This window comes from Natator depressus, chromosome 1 (genome assembly GCF_965152275.1).
Source record: "Natator depressus isolate rNatDep1 chromosome 1, rNatDep2.hap1, whole genome shotgun sequence".
Classification (NCBI taxonomy): domain Eukaryota; kingdom Metazoa; phylum Chordata; order Testudines; family Cheloniidae; genus Natator; species Natator depressus.
In genome coordinates, this window is record NC_134234.1 from 251,329,390 (window position 1) to 251,342,235 (window position 12,846).

A 12,846-nucleotide genomic window follows, 5' to 3' on the forward strand; every position below is an offset into this window, starting at 1 on the left:
GTCAAATGGGCTTTTTTAACCCTGCTGTGAAAAGGGAATACAGGGAGAGGGGTATGCAAGGACAAAGAATACCAAATGAAAGGGGGAGAGTGAAAGAAGAAAGGAAGTCATGCAATTCTTGATTAGTTCCTTGACCTACTTGTCCATCCCTGGTCACCAGAAGTCTTGTCACAGTTGTGTTTTGGTTAGGCCCATCCCTAAATGTCCTTCATGTGCCAGGTGAATCAATTGTTCTCTCAGAAGTGTAGGCAGAAGATGGTGAGTTCTCAAAATCCATTCCTTTACAAGGGACAATTCACATGATGTACATCTATATGGTTGCAAATGTGCTGGTGTCTTTGTCTTGTAGGGTCATCCATTGACTATGTAAGTCTTTAGGTCCTGAAGTACCTTGTCTTCTCTCATGGCTGTTGCCCACTCTGAGGCTGTGATGACTCTGATAGTGATGATTGACAATATATAGCAGTAGGAATTCCACCATCGCCTAATCTCGTTCTTGACTCTCCAGGTATTAAGAGAAGTGTGAGATAAGGGAGACTGCTGAAAAGATTGGAAGACTCTGTTACCAGACTCAAGTAACAGTTGGAAGTGACTGTTTAAAGTCTTACAATGGTGATTCTAAAGGGGAAGGGCGTGTTGTATGTAGCTAGGTGCAGATAGCTAACCCAATTTGTAAGTTTGTTGCTAGGTAGTTTCTGTAGCTTTGAGTCCAGGAACTACAATTCCCAGGAGGCACCAGGGGAGGTAGAAGGAAAGGAGGAGGAATGGAAGAATGTCAGCTCTGTGAAAGACTGAGGGGAATAAATCTGACCTTTGCTGTTACTAAACTTCCCGAGTCTTCCTCAGAGAGGTTTAGGTATAAAAGCACGGTCAACTCCTGGTAGAACGGCAGGCTGAATACACTTTCTGGAAACGGGAGTTGTACATGTTTTGTCCCTGTCTACACTAGTGCTCAAACCATGTTCAAACATGGCTGGGGTGGGGGGACCAGAGGGGTTACTGTGTTTGACACCAGCTGTTAACTATTCCTAGCATACAACACAGCCTTGTTATATAATAGTATTATAATAGTAAAAAGAAAATCCATGTCCTCACTGGTGCTAGGCCCAATTTAGACTGTAATGTGCACGCAGGTTTAGTAGAGGTGATGAGAAATTGAAAAGCTGAATGAAAACAACATGTTATGGAAGGGGTTTTGGCCAAACGGCAACTGGGTTTTGAGCATATGATTTTTTAAAAAACACATGACACAGTAGCAGGTAATTTCCCCCAATTTTCATGCCCTGTATTTATAATAGTTTTAATTTGAACAGCAGTAGACTTTTAAAAATATGATCTGTGAAGCAACCCTCAGATACCTCAAAAATACAGTAGGGTCAGCGGTACTCAGCCTTCAACAATTTACAAGCCATGTCATCATTGAGCTGCAGAGAGCCACAAAATAATAATCTGGTGAGATTATGACATTGCATCAATCTGAGATAATGCGGCATTTGGAAACTTCGTCACACATCAACTACCTTCTCTCCTCTTCCTTTGACTACTAGGTTGGGTGGAAGGGTTCTCTCTCTCCCTCCCTCTGCTGGTGGCAGGGTGGGAAGGAAGCTCTGACTGACACGCATGTGTGTTCCTGTGAGTGGGGTTCTGCTTGCTTTTCTTGAGACCCAGTATGAAGCATGTGGATTCCCAGGCAAATGTAAGTGGTTGCTTTGAGGTCCACACAGGGCCATAAAGATAAGAAGTTCATGAGCTATGAGTTGCGTTTCATGGGCAAAAAACGCACCCCACCCTTTCCTGGAAATGGTGCAAGTCAGATGCATGGGTTAGACCTGCCTGGAGTTTGCTGAGCTAGTTTGATCACTCTCTAATTTTGATGTTAAAAGATTAATGGCACTAGCTGTCCTGTTTTGCTCTTTCTAGGCCATTCATAGTGCTGCCACCCCTGATGGAATGGATAAGGGTTGCTTTGGCTCATGCAGGGCACCGTCGCAGTTTCTCTGTGGACAGTGATGATGTACGGCAAGCAGCAAGGCTCTTACTACCTGGAGTTGACTGTGAACCTCGACAGTTAAAGTAAGTCCATGCAAAGAAATAATAATTTGAAAAACCTGTAGCTCTTTCACAGTGACAGTGATTTAACAGGCAGAGTAAGGGCTTTGTTATGTCCTCAGATGTGCAGAATTCTCCTTCTCGTCACTGTATCTTGTAAAATCAGCTACTGTATTTGTTCACATGCCTGTACGAGCCAGTTTCACAGGCTGCATGGTAATGTGCCTGCATAGCTAACAACTGGATCAAGCTCTGAATCTGCTCATAAAATCTTGGTTTGTCTTTTACCATTACATTCTGCTTTATAATGAGAGACTGAAGTCTTCAGTCAATTATGTCTGTTTCACTGTGTTCCTGTTACAAAACACTGAGATGTAACGTATAGGGTTGTATATATATATTCTATTGTTTTCTGCAATAGTGGTTTATACAGCACATTTACAGATGAAACCAGTTTTTGTAATAAAATTACATTTTTGATCCTGAAATCAATTTAATTCAAAGATGTTGCAGGTCTGAATAATTGGATGCTTATTTTTAAATATGTGAGATGTGACCTTCTAATGAGGCCCTAAAGTATATGTTTTCAATATATGTTTTTAATGCGCTGCCTTTTCTTACTCATATATGCATGTATAAAAACAGCTTCGTAATGCATACTTGATTCTGGGTTATATTTGCTTTAGATGTCTGTATGAAAAGCTCTTATGACTGTGTCACAAGCAGAATTATTCATCTCAGGTGCTTTATAGCTGCAGCACACGGTCGCCAGGCACTACCTTAGAGTCTGGTGAATTCAGACCTAGGCTCATATTTTCCAGAAGCCCTGTCACTCATACTCGGGTGATATACAGGTGGGCTTTTCTGCCACACAGAAGCATGGAACCTGCATACGTGATTAGGTTTGACAACCTGCATCACAACAGATGCATTTTGTTGACTCTGGTTTTCCAGTACTCTTTCACTAGATATTATATTTTATTTTGAGACTGGAATAATGCTTTCTTGGTTGAATATTTTATTAAATGAATATGTTGAATTTAAAAGCTACATCTTGAGGTTCATATTTCAAATACTGACTGTAACTGTTTCATATGAAGGTAAATATCCTGGGCCTGATTGTCAGTAGGACTTAGTATTTCACGATTTCAGCTGAAGTCTACGAGGTCTGTCAGTACTCATGAAGCTCTTAATTTTAAAAAGGCACAACTAAAAAAACCTTTCCAATTGAACTAGTTGATACAATTGTAGAAAAGTCAATCAATATTATTTCTTCTAGCCCCTTGAAAGAACAAAAATCATGTTTTGATGTGATAAGAATATACAGTTTTTCTGTAGTTAGCATGTGTATAGAAAAACAGTGACTGTTTTTACCCATTCTGCCATTTTAACAGAAGTTAAAGTTTCAAAATCAGATTATGTTAGAGTGAATTGTAGTTATGTCCCAGATAATCGACTGATTATTGAGAAGAAATCAGTGATCAATTAAAGCAGCCATCCAGAATTCAGTTCATAAAGAAAAATAAACTATAGCCACTTTTCAGCTGTCTTACAGTCTGGAATAAGAATGGAAAGTACGATCAAGAATTAATGAGGGTAGAAATGAAAGGTTGGTTCTGAGAAAAGAGCTGGGACTTGCCCTGGATTTGCTGTTGTGTACTTCACTTGACTATATGGGCTTGATTTCCATTCCCGTTTCCCAAAACTAAGGTCACTGTATACTGTTCTGCCAGTGTAAGGGGGCCTTCAAGTGAGTGTTACTGTGACATTTAAAGGCCCTTCAGACTGCCACAGTGGTGTAGAGTGTGCTTGGTGTAACTGAGAAATCAGGCACTGTGTGTCTATAATATTGAGATCAAAGGAAAGGCTGCTGCTTGTTGGAAAAATATCCAGGCAAAGCATCATGACATTAATTTGAAATCTTGCTACTTGTAATGTTTTGTTTGTGCTCAGTACAGGCCCTCAGCACTCCTCATTTCCACCCAGTCCATGTACCAGCCTCTCATTTCTCCCCAGTGAGCAGCAACAGCTTTGCATCTCCCCAGTCCTCATCAAGCATCAATTCTGTAGTTGCCATGGCTTTGAAATATTTTCAAGGGGCAATTCTTCAAATAAACTGAGGGACTGAGGACAGCTAGAGGATTTTGCATGTAGTCTGATATATTTTAGATTATTTTGTATAAAAAATAGCCTAACTACTGGGAGCCTTAAGCCTGAAAATGTTATCCGTTTTTTCTTAAGGATCTTTTCTCTTACTGGTCTAGAAGGGAAAAAACAAAAAGACCCCCCTCCCTCCCCAAATAAAACAAAAAGAACCAAAACTAAATAATACACCGTATGCTACATTCTCTGTCCTGTGTCTACCATTGTGACATTGCATTATTCCTCTATGTTGATTCATGGCCTATTGTTAAAAAAGGTAAGACAAAATCTGCTTCCACACTGCAATACGTATTATAGAAAAGAAGTTTGGAAGAATCTCAAAAGAGGTGGAGTTTAGGATCTGTTCAGATAAAAAATCGACTGTTCAGTGTCCTATCTGAACCTCCAGTAAAGAGATCTCCTACCATATTTTTGTGACACTTCCCAGCTCAATAACACACACCTATAGTCAGGCACCTAGTATGTGGTTTTGTAAATCATCTCAGCCTTCTTTCTCTCCTTCCTCCCAAAATTTCCCTTCCTTTCTCCTCCCTCTATCTCCCTTCTAGTGCCCCTTCTCTGTCTGCTGTGCTCTTCTGCACAGAGCAAGGGAGCCAAAAAGGAGGAATGAAATCTGTCAAGAGTGAGTAAGATGACTGCCTGCCTGTAGCTAGGAGATGCATCTGCAGCCGAAACTATAACCTTGATGGTCAAGGGAAATCCTGCTGCTCTGTGGGACATAGGGGGAAAGTTAGGGTCTGTTTCAGCAAATAAGAATTGCTTGTAAATATTATCCCATCCCCCAGTGTAATGCTCTCTTTCACCAACCCAAATTCCAGTATCTCCAGCACCATCTGATTCCTTCCTTCAGCATTTTCAGATGTCCCCCACCTGCAAATCTGTTTTCCATCCTCACCTCCTGGCCTGTCCAGTTGCCACTCAACGAATCACACTCCTAATCTTTAATACTGGGTTCAAAACCATTTTTTCTCCTGCCCCAACAAGAGGAGTAGAAAAAAGTGGATGGAAAAGCAGTCAGGACATATTGAGGAGAGCAATTCTTCTGACCTACTCTCCCATCTGGGAAAAGATCAGGGCAGATGATCTGAGTCAGAGCGTGGTAAGCAGCCTGAGGACCTACTCTGCTGAGAGTTAAAGGATAATGTGGTATACGGGTTTATTTATCTCATACACAGTGATGGCAAGTGTCATATCTGCATCAAGTATCACCTGCAGCTTCCCATATGGAGACCTGAAGGGGTCAGTTTTGTCATTTTCCAACGCGTATGTGAAGCCAGTCAGAGCGTTAATATGATAACATGGTCTGAATAATCAATATTCTGGTGATATCAAGATCCATATCCCTACCCTTTCCTGCTAAGGCAATTCTATCTTGATATTTTCTCCCTATTTTGGGGCCAGATTCACTCCTTTGGTTCTGCTAGCTCAGTGGCTCTCAACCTTTCCAGATTACTGTACTCCTTTCAGGAGTCTGATTTGTCTTGCGTACCCCCAAGTTTCACCTCACTTAAAAACTACTTGCTTACAAAATCAGACATAAAAATACAAACGTGTCACAGCCACTACTACTGAAAAATTGCACACTTTCTTATTTTTACCATATAACTATAAAATAAATCGATGGGAATATAAATATTGTACTTACACTTCAGTGTACTGTATCGTATATAGAGCAGTATAAACCAGTCATTGTCTGGATGAAATTTCAGTTTTACTGACTTGGCTAGTGCTTTTTATGTAGCCTGTTGTAAAACTTGGCAAATATCTAGATGAGTTGATGTATCCCCTGGAAGACCTCTGAATACCCCCAGGGAGCTGAGAACCACTGTGATCTCAGGTTTCAGGCTCTTGGTAGCAATATGTTCACATGGAGCTGGAGCATGGAAGCACAAGCCTTCTGCAACCCAGTTCCAATGGGGATCCCAGAGCAGGCTGCCATAGCCCACATTATGAGCTTCTTTGGGGCTAGCAGCTACACTAATTCAGAAGTCTGGTGACCCTCTACTTGCAGGGTTGCCCTAGAGTTGTAGTCATAAAATAAAGCTGCTTCCCCCTACAAGGGAAAGATGAGCTGTGGTATCTTTGCCTGCCTTCCTCTGCGGGTTAATGTCTCACCCAGCACAGTGAGATCTTGGCTTCATTTGTTCCTTATCTTGGTGCAGTCGAACTAGTCCCTTCCATGTTTCTGAGGTGGGGCCCCCATGCAGGATTCCGTGTTCAGCCACATCAAATGCTGCGCAGTGGCCAAACGATACAAGTACAGATATATGGCCTTGTCCATCAGTGCCACTAGTGCTCCCTCTGTTCCGTGTCCTGGTATGAATCCTGACTGAGAGGGCTCCAGGACACTAGTTGGAATTGGAAACAAATCTTTGTGAACTTCCCTATTAGCTTGCTCAGCAAAGAGAGATTAGACAGGAGGCAGTAATTAGCAAAATCAGTTGCCTCAAGAGATGGTTCCTTAAATACATCCATTCTATGCATCCGATGAAGTGGGCTGTAGCCCACGAAAGCTTATGCTCTAATAAATTTGTTAGTCTCTAAGGTACCACAAGTACTCCTGTTCTTTTTTTGGAATTAAGTAGTGTTTAGTGGTGGGACAGGCTCCAGCCAGGTCAACAAAGTTCTGAAAGTAGGAATCATTTCTGAGCAGGAGCTGAACATGGTTTGACAATGGTCAGGAGTGGCTTCTCTCACCTCTGAAATATTCAATATAGGTGACTTTTTCTCCTGGAGGCAGACCTCGCCACAGTGATCCATGCCTAATGGATGATGCTTAATTAAGATTATTGTAATGTGCTTTATTTACAGCTGCCTTTGGAAACAGGTCACACACTGCAACTAGGGCAGACTGCTCCTGCGTAACTGCTCAGGGATTGTTTTTGCGCCCAAGGGCAGATGAGAACCTACCTTCACTGTCTGCCTCCTATCCAACAAGCATAGCTGCCAAGATTGTGCAGCTCCTCGTGTGAGATGAGAGCCAATGAGTCCCATCATAACGTTATTGGCTGTCTCATGGTATAATCTCAAGAAGATGAGAGAGGGGGCCCACCATCTCAAGGGCTCATAGCTCTGCAGTCTTGCTAACTCCTGTGATTTTATCACAAGTCTTGCAATATTTCGTGGGTGTTCTTTGGTGTGTGTTTTTGTAAGCCCCAGTTCCAGGAGTCATGAGATTATTTCATTTTTGAGAAATGTTCAGTTTCTAACCATCATGGTTGTGGAGTAAAGCTGGAAAAAGTGACCCCTAAAGGCTCAAAAACCAGAAAGGAAATACAAAGAATCCAATTTATTTATTTTAAATCTCATCATTTTCAAGCCAATTTCATGATTTTGTGGTGCTGACTCATGATTGTTGAATGCGGTAGGGTTGGTGACGCTGACTCTAGAATGCTCTCTTCCTCTCAAGAGCACATCTTTGTCATGCTAGGCGAAGCTCAGGACATTTTGTTTTCTTTTTACTTTTACGTTCCTTGGGAGGTTTGGTTTATTTTAATAACACATGATGCCATTTCCAGTTTTAAGTGAGGGGAAGACCTCTAGTGGTAATTAATATGATAGCACTTACATTGCAAGCACATCACATCTTTATTTATATGGCAGTGGCTAAAGTGATGCACCTCCTAAAATGACAGCCCAGACACAGAAATGGGGCCAGATTACACTCTTCGACTTTGTGTACACACAGGGTGGGGTGGAGTGGGGTTGGTTAATTTGCACTGAGTGTTTTGGCACGCTCACTTGGATGTATTAAATAGCATGCAGTAATTGCATACAGGCCGTCTGCTGTTTTCAGGTTCAGTACCGATCAGTACTGCTGTCTACGCATCGGGGACTTTGTGCAGAGTAAGCATGCAGCATTCTGGACAGCTATCCCATAGTGCTCTGGTGGAACCCCATTGAAGTCCATGGGATTGTACGGGTGTAAACATAGCTGCCCAAGTCGTGAGGCTCCATGTGAGACGTTTCTCTGCCTGTGCAATTGAGGTGTTCTATATGCGGGGGTAGATCCAATCTCTCCTATCCTACAGAGGGGCGGAAGGGGGAGAGGAGCCAAGGGTAGCTGGGGAGGGGATAGAGGGAGCCAGGGAGATGGTGGACACCAGAGTATTGGAAGGAGTCAGGGGCAGCCTAAAGGAGGGAGGTTGTTTTGGGGCGGGGTGACAGAGCAGGTTGGATGAGGGAAAGTGGGGTAGCCTACCTTATTCTGCCCAGGCTCCTCCAGCCTGTTCCTCTCCTCACCCTGCAGCAAGGACTTGGTCTAGCCATCAGCCATCAGCGCCTTCCTCTCCCAGCGGCCCACAGCGCTGTCTTGAAACCAGCAGCAGGGTGTTGAGTGTGGAGGTAGAGCAACAGTTTCTCTACTCTCAGTGACAGCACCATAGCAGTGCCAGGTGGTGGAGGGGGTGAATTTCAGGGGAGCCCTGCTGTTCCTCTGCAGGCTTGCTGTGATTGTGGCTTTGCTGGGTGTATGACATCCTCCAGGCAGGGCTAGGGGAAATGCACTGTGGGACTGCTGAATGTGTGTCATGTCCAGTGCATCATACACACCAGCCGTGTGTAAATTAATGCAAAATATGGCCCCATAGTATCTAAATCCTTCAGCAATAGTTCCCATAAGTCGGAGCATTTATATGTGGTTGTAGTGATGTATGGGGCTGCTCCAAAGTTCTTTACTTGTCTGTACCCCTTGCCCCATTCATACCTGCTAACATCTGAAAACTGTAAAGCTCCAGCGATTTGGAACCGATACAGTGATAATAGTGCTGATGGCTGAGCTCTTATTAGCCCTAGCCAAAAGACCAGGGTCTATTCTCATACTCCTGGATCCTGGCATTCAATATAGTCAGTCACAGAACACAGCAACAGCCATTCCACTTGAGACACGTGGCAGGGGTCAATAGAAATACTGGGAAGTAGTTGAAATCTTTTCTTGGGTGTAGTGATGGGAAATGACACTTCTGCCTTCAGACCTTTCACATGTGGAGTTCTCAGAGCTCAGGTCTCTCCTTGGTCCTATTCAATATTTATGTGCAGCCACTGGGAGAAATGATGAAACTTCTTGAGCTCAGGTGTCAACAATAAACTGATAACACATCTCTGCTGTTTGCAGTTTGTGGTAACTAAGGGTAAAAGCAGTGGGGAGTGCTCAGTAGCTCAACTATCTCCCCTCTCCCTGGCTTGAGGGAGCAGTACTTCCCAATAACTGCTTCTTTTCCTGGATGGGTGTGGTGAGAGTTCTCCCTCCTGTTTTAATCTACTTTAGCCATGGATGATAACTCCAGGATGATTCAGTCATCCCAACGTGGGGCTGAGATCAGCATACACACGCAGAAGAGTTGGCAAAAGCTGAATCCTAGCAAGAAGGAAATTATACCTCTGAGCAGAGGGAAATGATTTAGAGAATTGGTCACCATGGTACAGCCCCTGCCCATTGAGGATGCATATTCATAGATAATCAACACAGTCAGTCGTTCAGAGTTTGTCTTGATTTCTTGCTGGCACTATGCTCACTTATAGCAACAGCCACACAAAACATCTACAATCTATGACCAGCTGGGAGATCAGGTCCCAACTTTGCTGATGATGAACTGACCATGAAAATGGTGTATCACCTCCTATCTGGATTACAGCAATGCATTCAATTTGTGGGTCAGAGCATCAACCCTGAGAAGACTGCAACCGGTGCAGAAGGCAGCCACATACCTCATCAGCACCACAGATTACCAGGAGCACCTCACCTCTGTGCTCTGCTGACTCACTACACTGTCCCACCCACAATAATGAGTTAAGTTTAAATATCTCAATCCTTATTTTCCAAGTGGCCTAGGCCCAGAATACCTAAGAGACTGTCTTGCCCTCTGGGACCGTCACTGTCATTAATGGCTCTATTCCTCAGGAACAATGGGATTGTCTACCTCAGGGTTCAAGCTCATCTGGACACAAGACATGAGGGCCTTCTTTGGGGCTAGTCCCACACTGTGGAACTCTCTCTTGTGGGAAATAAGCACCAGCATAAACCTATATGCCAGTCCAAATGCAAGGGGTACTGCTTTGATCTTGCTTAAAAATAACATATAGTGTAGCTTGGCTCTCTCACCAACAGAAGTTAGTCCGGTAAAAGATATTACCTCCCCCGCCTTGCCTCTCTAACATAGTGTAGCATGTTCATTTACTCCACACCCCACATACACACATGCGCACACACACAATTTCCCCCTGGAGGTGAATGAAGAGCAACTGCATTTGATAGACATTAGTCTCCTTATTTAATTTTCTAATTCTGGAAGTCACTCAGATCCCATGGTGATGGCGCAGCATAAGAATCTGAATAGACTGGAATAAATAGAGACTGGGGGGGGAGAAAAATATTGCCACTGGTTTTAACTGTTGTACTATACATTGGGCAGGGGGAGCTCTTTGGAGGGACAAAATAAGATATTTTTCTATCTAATTAGGAACAGTTCCCCTTAAATATAGGGGTAGTTCGTTTATATGTCTCTCTCCTTGAGTGTCCTTGTTCTTCCTACAAATTTTGACTAATCCTTTAACACCAGCGGTGGCTCCTGCAATAATTAGGCACAAAAATGCCAACCCAGTATGTGGCTGCAAACAAACTCCGTAACAAAATCCAGCAGTCCCTTGGTGCAGATTATGCCAGAAGATGAAGGGAATGTGAATACTTAAAAGGCAGCATGCAGGTTTCCTGATGTGAATCTCAACCTATTTTGCCTACTTGATATCTGAGGCCAATAATACTAAGGAATTATTTAAGTCTAGGCCTTTTTCAGTGTGGGGCCAGAACACACTTTTGATTTTACTTGATGTAATATTCCATATACTTGAGTTCTGTAATGAAATAGTTGTTACAATACAGACAATAAATTGTACAGTATTATAGTGGTTATGAGGGGTTTGAATTAATTATTCTTATTAGAGATGAGCCAGAAACAAACTCCTGCCCATAAACTTGGGGATTATTCAAAATCAGAAGCCTTATCCTAATTTTACACATGGCTGCTGCCTTTATAAAGAGGCTAGAATATTAAAAGTACTGTAATTTGACATTTGAATCTGGATCCAAATTTTGTAGTTTCAGCACATCTTTAATAGGTTTGTCGGTATCTGTAACCCATTTATCCTCATTGTCTCCTTGACAAGAATGACATGTATATTGACATATATCCAGAATGTTTTTATTTCATTGTTTAATATGGATCCTGATTAAAATAATTTAAAAGATTTTTATTTTCAAATTTAAAAAAGAGACCCCTCCTCCACCTTTGGCAATAATTAAACTTAGTCTTCACAAAGTCGTTGTGACTGGACTAATTTTGCCATTCCTGTTAGTGAAAACACTATAGCATTTACATTGTGCTCTCCTTACCTTTATCAATATAATATTTCCACTCAGAAAACACCTGAGAAAAGGAATGGTCACAAAGTTAAATCATGTTAATTATTAGTATTATTCCTTTTGTGATAGCATCTATGAACCCCAGTCATGGACTGGGCCCCCAGTGAGCTAGGTGCTGTACAAACACAGAACAAGAAAGATGGTTTTTGCCCCAAAGAGCATAAACTTTCCAAATGAACTATTATAATGAATTAAAATATTAAGATGCAAATAATTGTGGAATCTACCACAACTTTACTAAGTTATAGTCAAGCAAACAACATCTACAGACTCATTACCTTCTTTTTGCATTTTAGACAAAGGGCATGGTGAGCAGTCTCAAAGAGCCAAAACACCCAGATGACTTAATTGATGGAGAAGGGTTTGAGGCTTACGTCTCAGTTTGGGCAGTAAGGTTTTAGGTGCTCAGATATCATGATGATGATCATGGGGGGGAAAGAAAAAGCCTAGATAGAAGTTTCTGGCCTTAGTTACACCGATGCAACATTATTGACTTCAATTGACAGCAACATAATGTTCTGCTCTCCATTTCTTACAAATCAGTTGTCGCTTGAAAAAAAATTACATATATAAAGTGAGAACATATTTAGAATACGTTTTCAATGGGTTTTTTACATTTCCAAAGCATTACAAAGTTTAAAAAGTTGACCACGACAGCCCACAACTAACTGTGATGATGAACCCAAAACCTAAGTAATTAAAAAAACCTCTACAATATAGAGTAACATAAGCTGTGCCTAACACTGTTAAAATAGAAGCACCTTGCCCATGCGTTATCCATTAACCCAGACTTATTCAGACAACAAATAACTTATTTTTAGAGAGACAGCCAAGCTCTCTCTAAAACATACACTCCAAGTAAATATGAAAACAATTTTCGAGTCTTAGCTGCCAATATAGAATCTGACAGTTATGCTTTAATAATATGTGTAACCTTTCTGCCAGGTGGAGCCAGCAGCAACCAGGGACGGGTTTAATATCTAGGGGTTCCTTTTCAACAATACAACACAGAACTGAGTCAAGCCCCCACCCAGTAACCTGGGAAAATTACACACCACCCTGGGCGCTTCTGAGAGGCAATACTTCCCCACTCGCAAGCACAGCGTCTGTGTAGAAAAGGAACTTTTAATGAAAGGAGAGAAGTCACCCAACATTACTTAGGGAAAATGCCACAAGCAGGATTCATAAACAAAACTGTGAGCAGGACACCCACCCCA

The 12,846-nt window shown here is 42.2% G+C and overlaps 2 protein-coding genes across 5 annotated transcripts in view; both read left to right on the forward strand.

The window, feature by feature from the left end:
- The window catches only part of CRY1 (cryptochrome circadian regulator 1), a 510,254-nt gene that overhangs the window by 366,585 nt on the left and 130,823 nt on the right, over positions 1-12,846 (forward strand). The window lies entirely within an intron of this gene.
- Positions 1-12,846, forward strand: part of ABTB3 (ankyrin repeat and BTB domain containing 3) — a 278,201-nt gene that overhangs the window by 201,024 nt on the left and 64,331 nt on the right. For all 4 annotated transcript variants that reach the window (XM_074941145.1, XM_074941153.1, XM_074941167.1 and 1 more), the window contains one exon: positions 1,921-2,073. In XM_074941145.1, the coding sequence (XP_074797246.1) occupies positions 1,921-2,073 (153 nt within the window). The remainder of the gene's footprint in view (positions 1-1,920; positions 2,074-12,846) is intronic.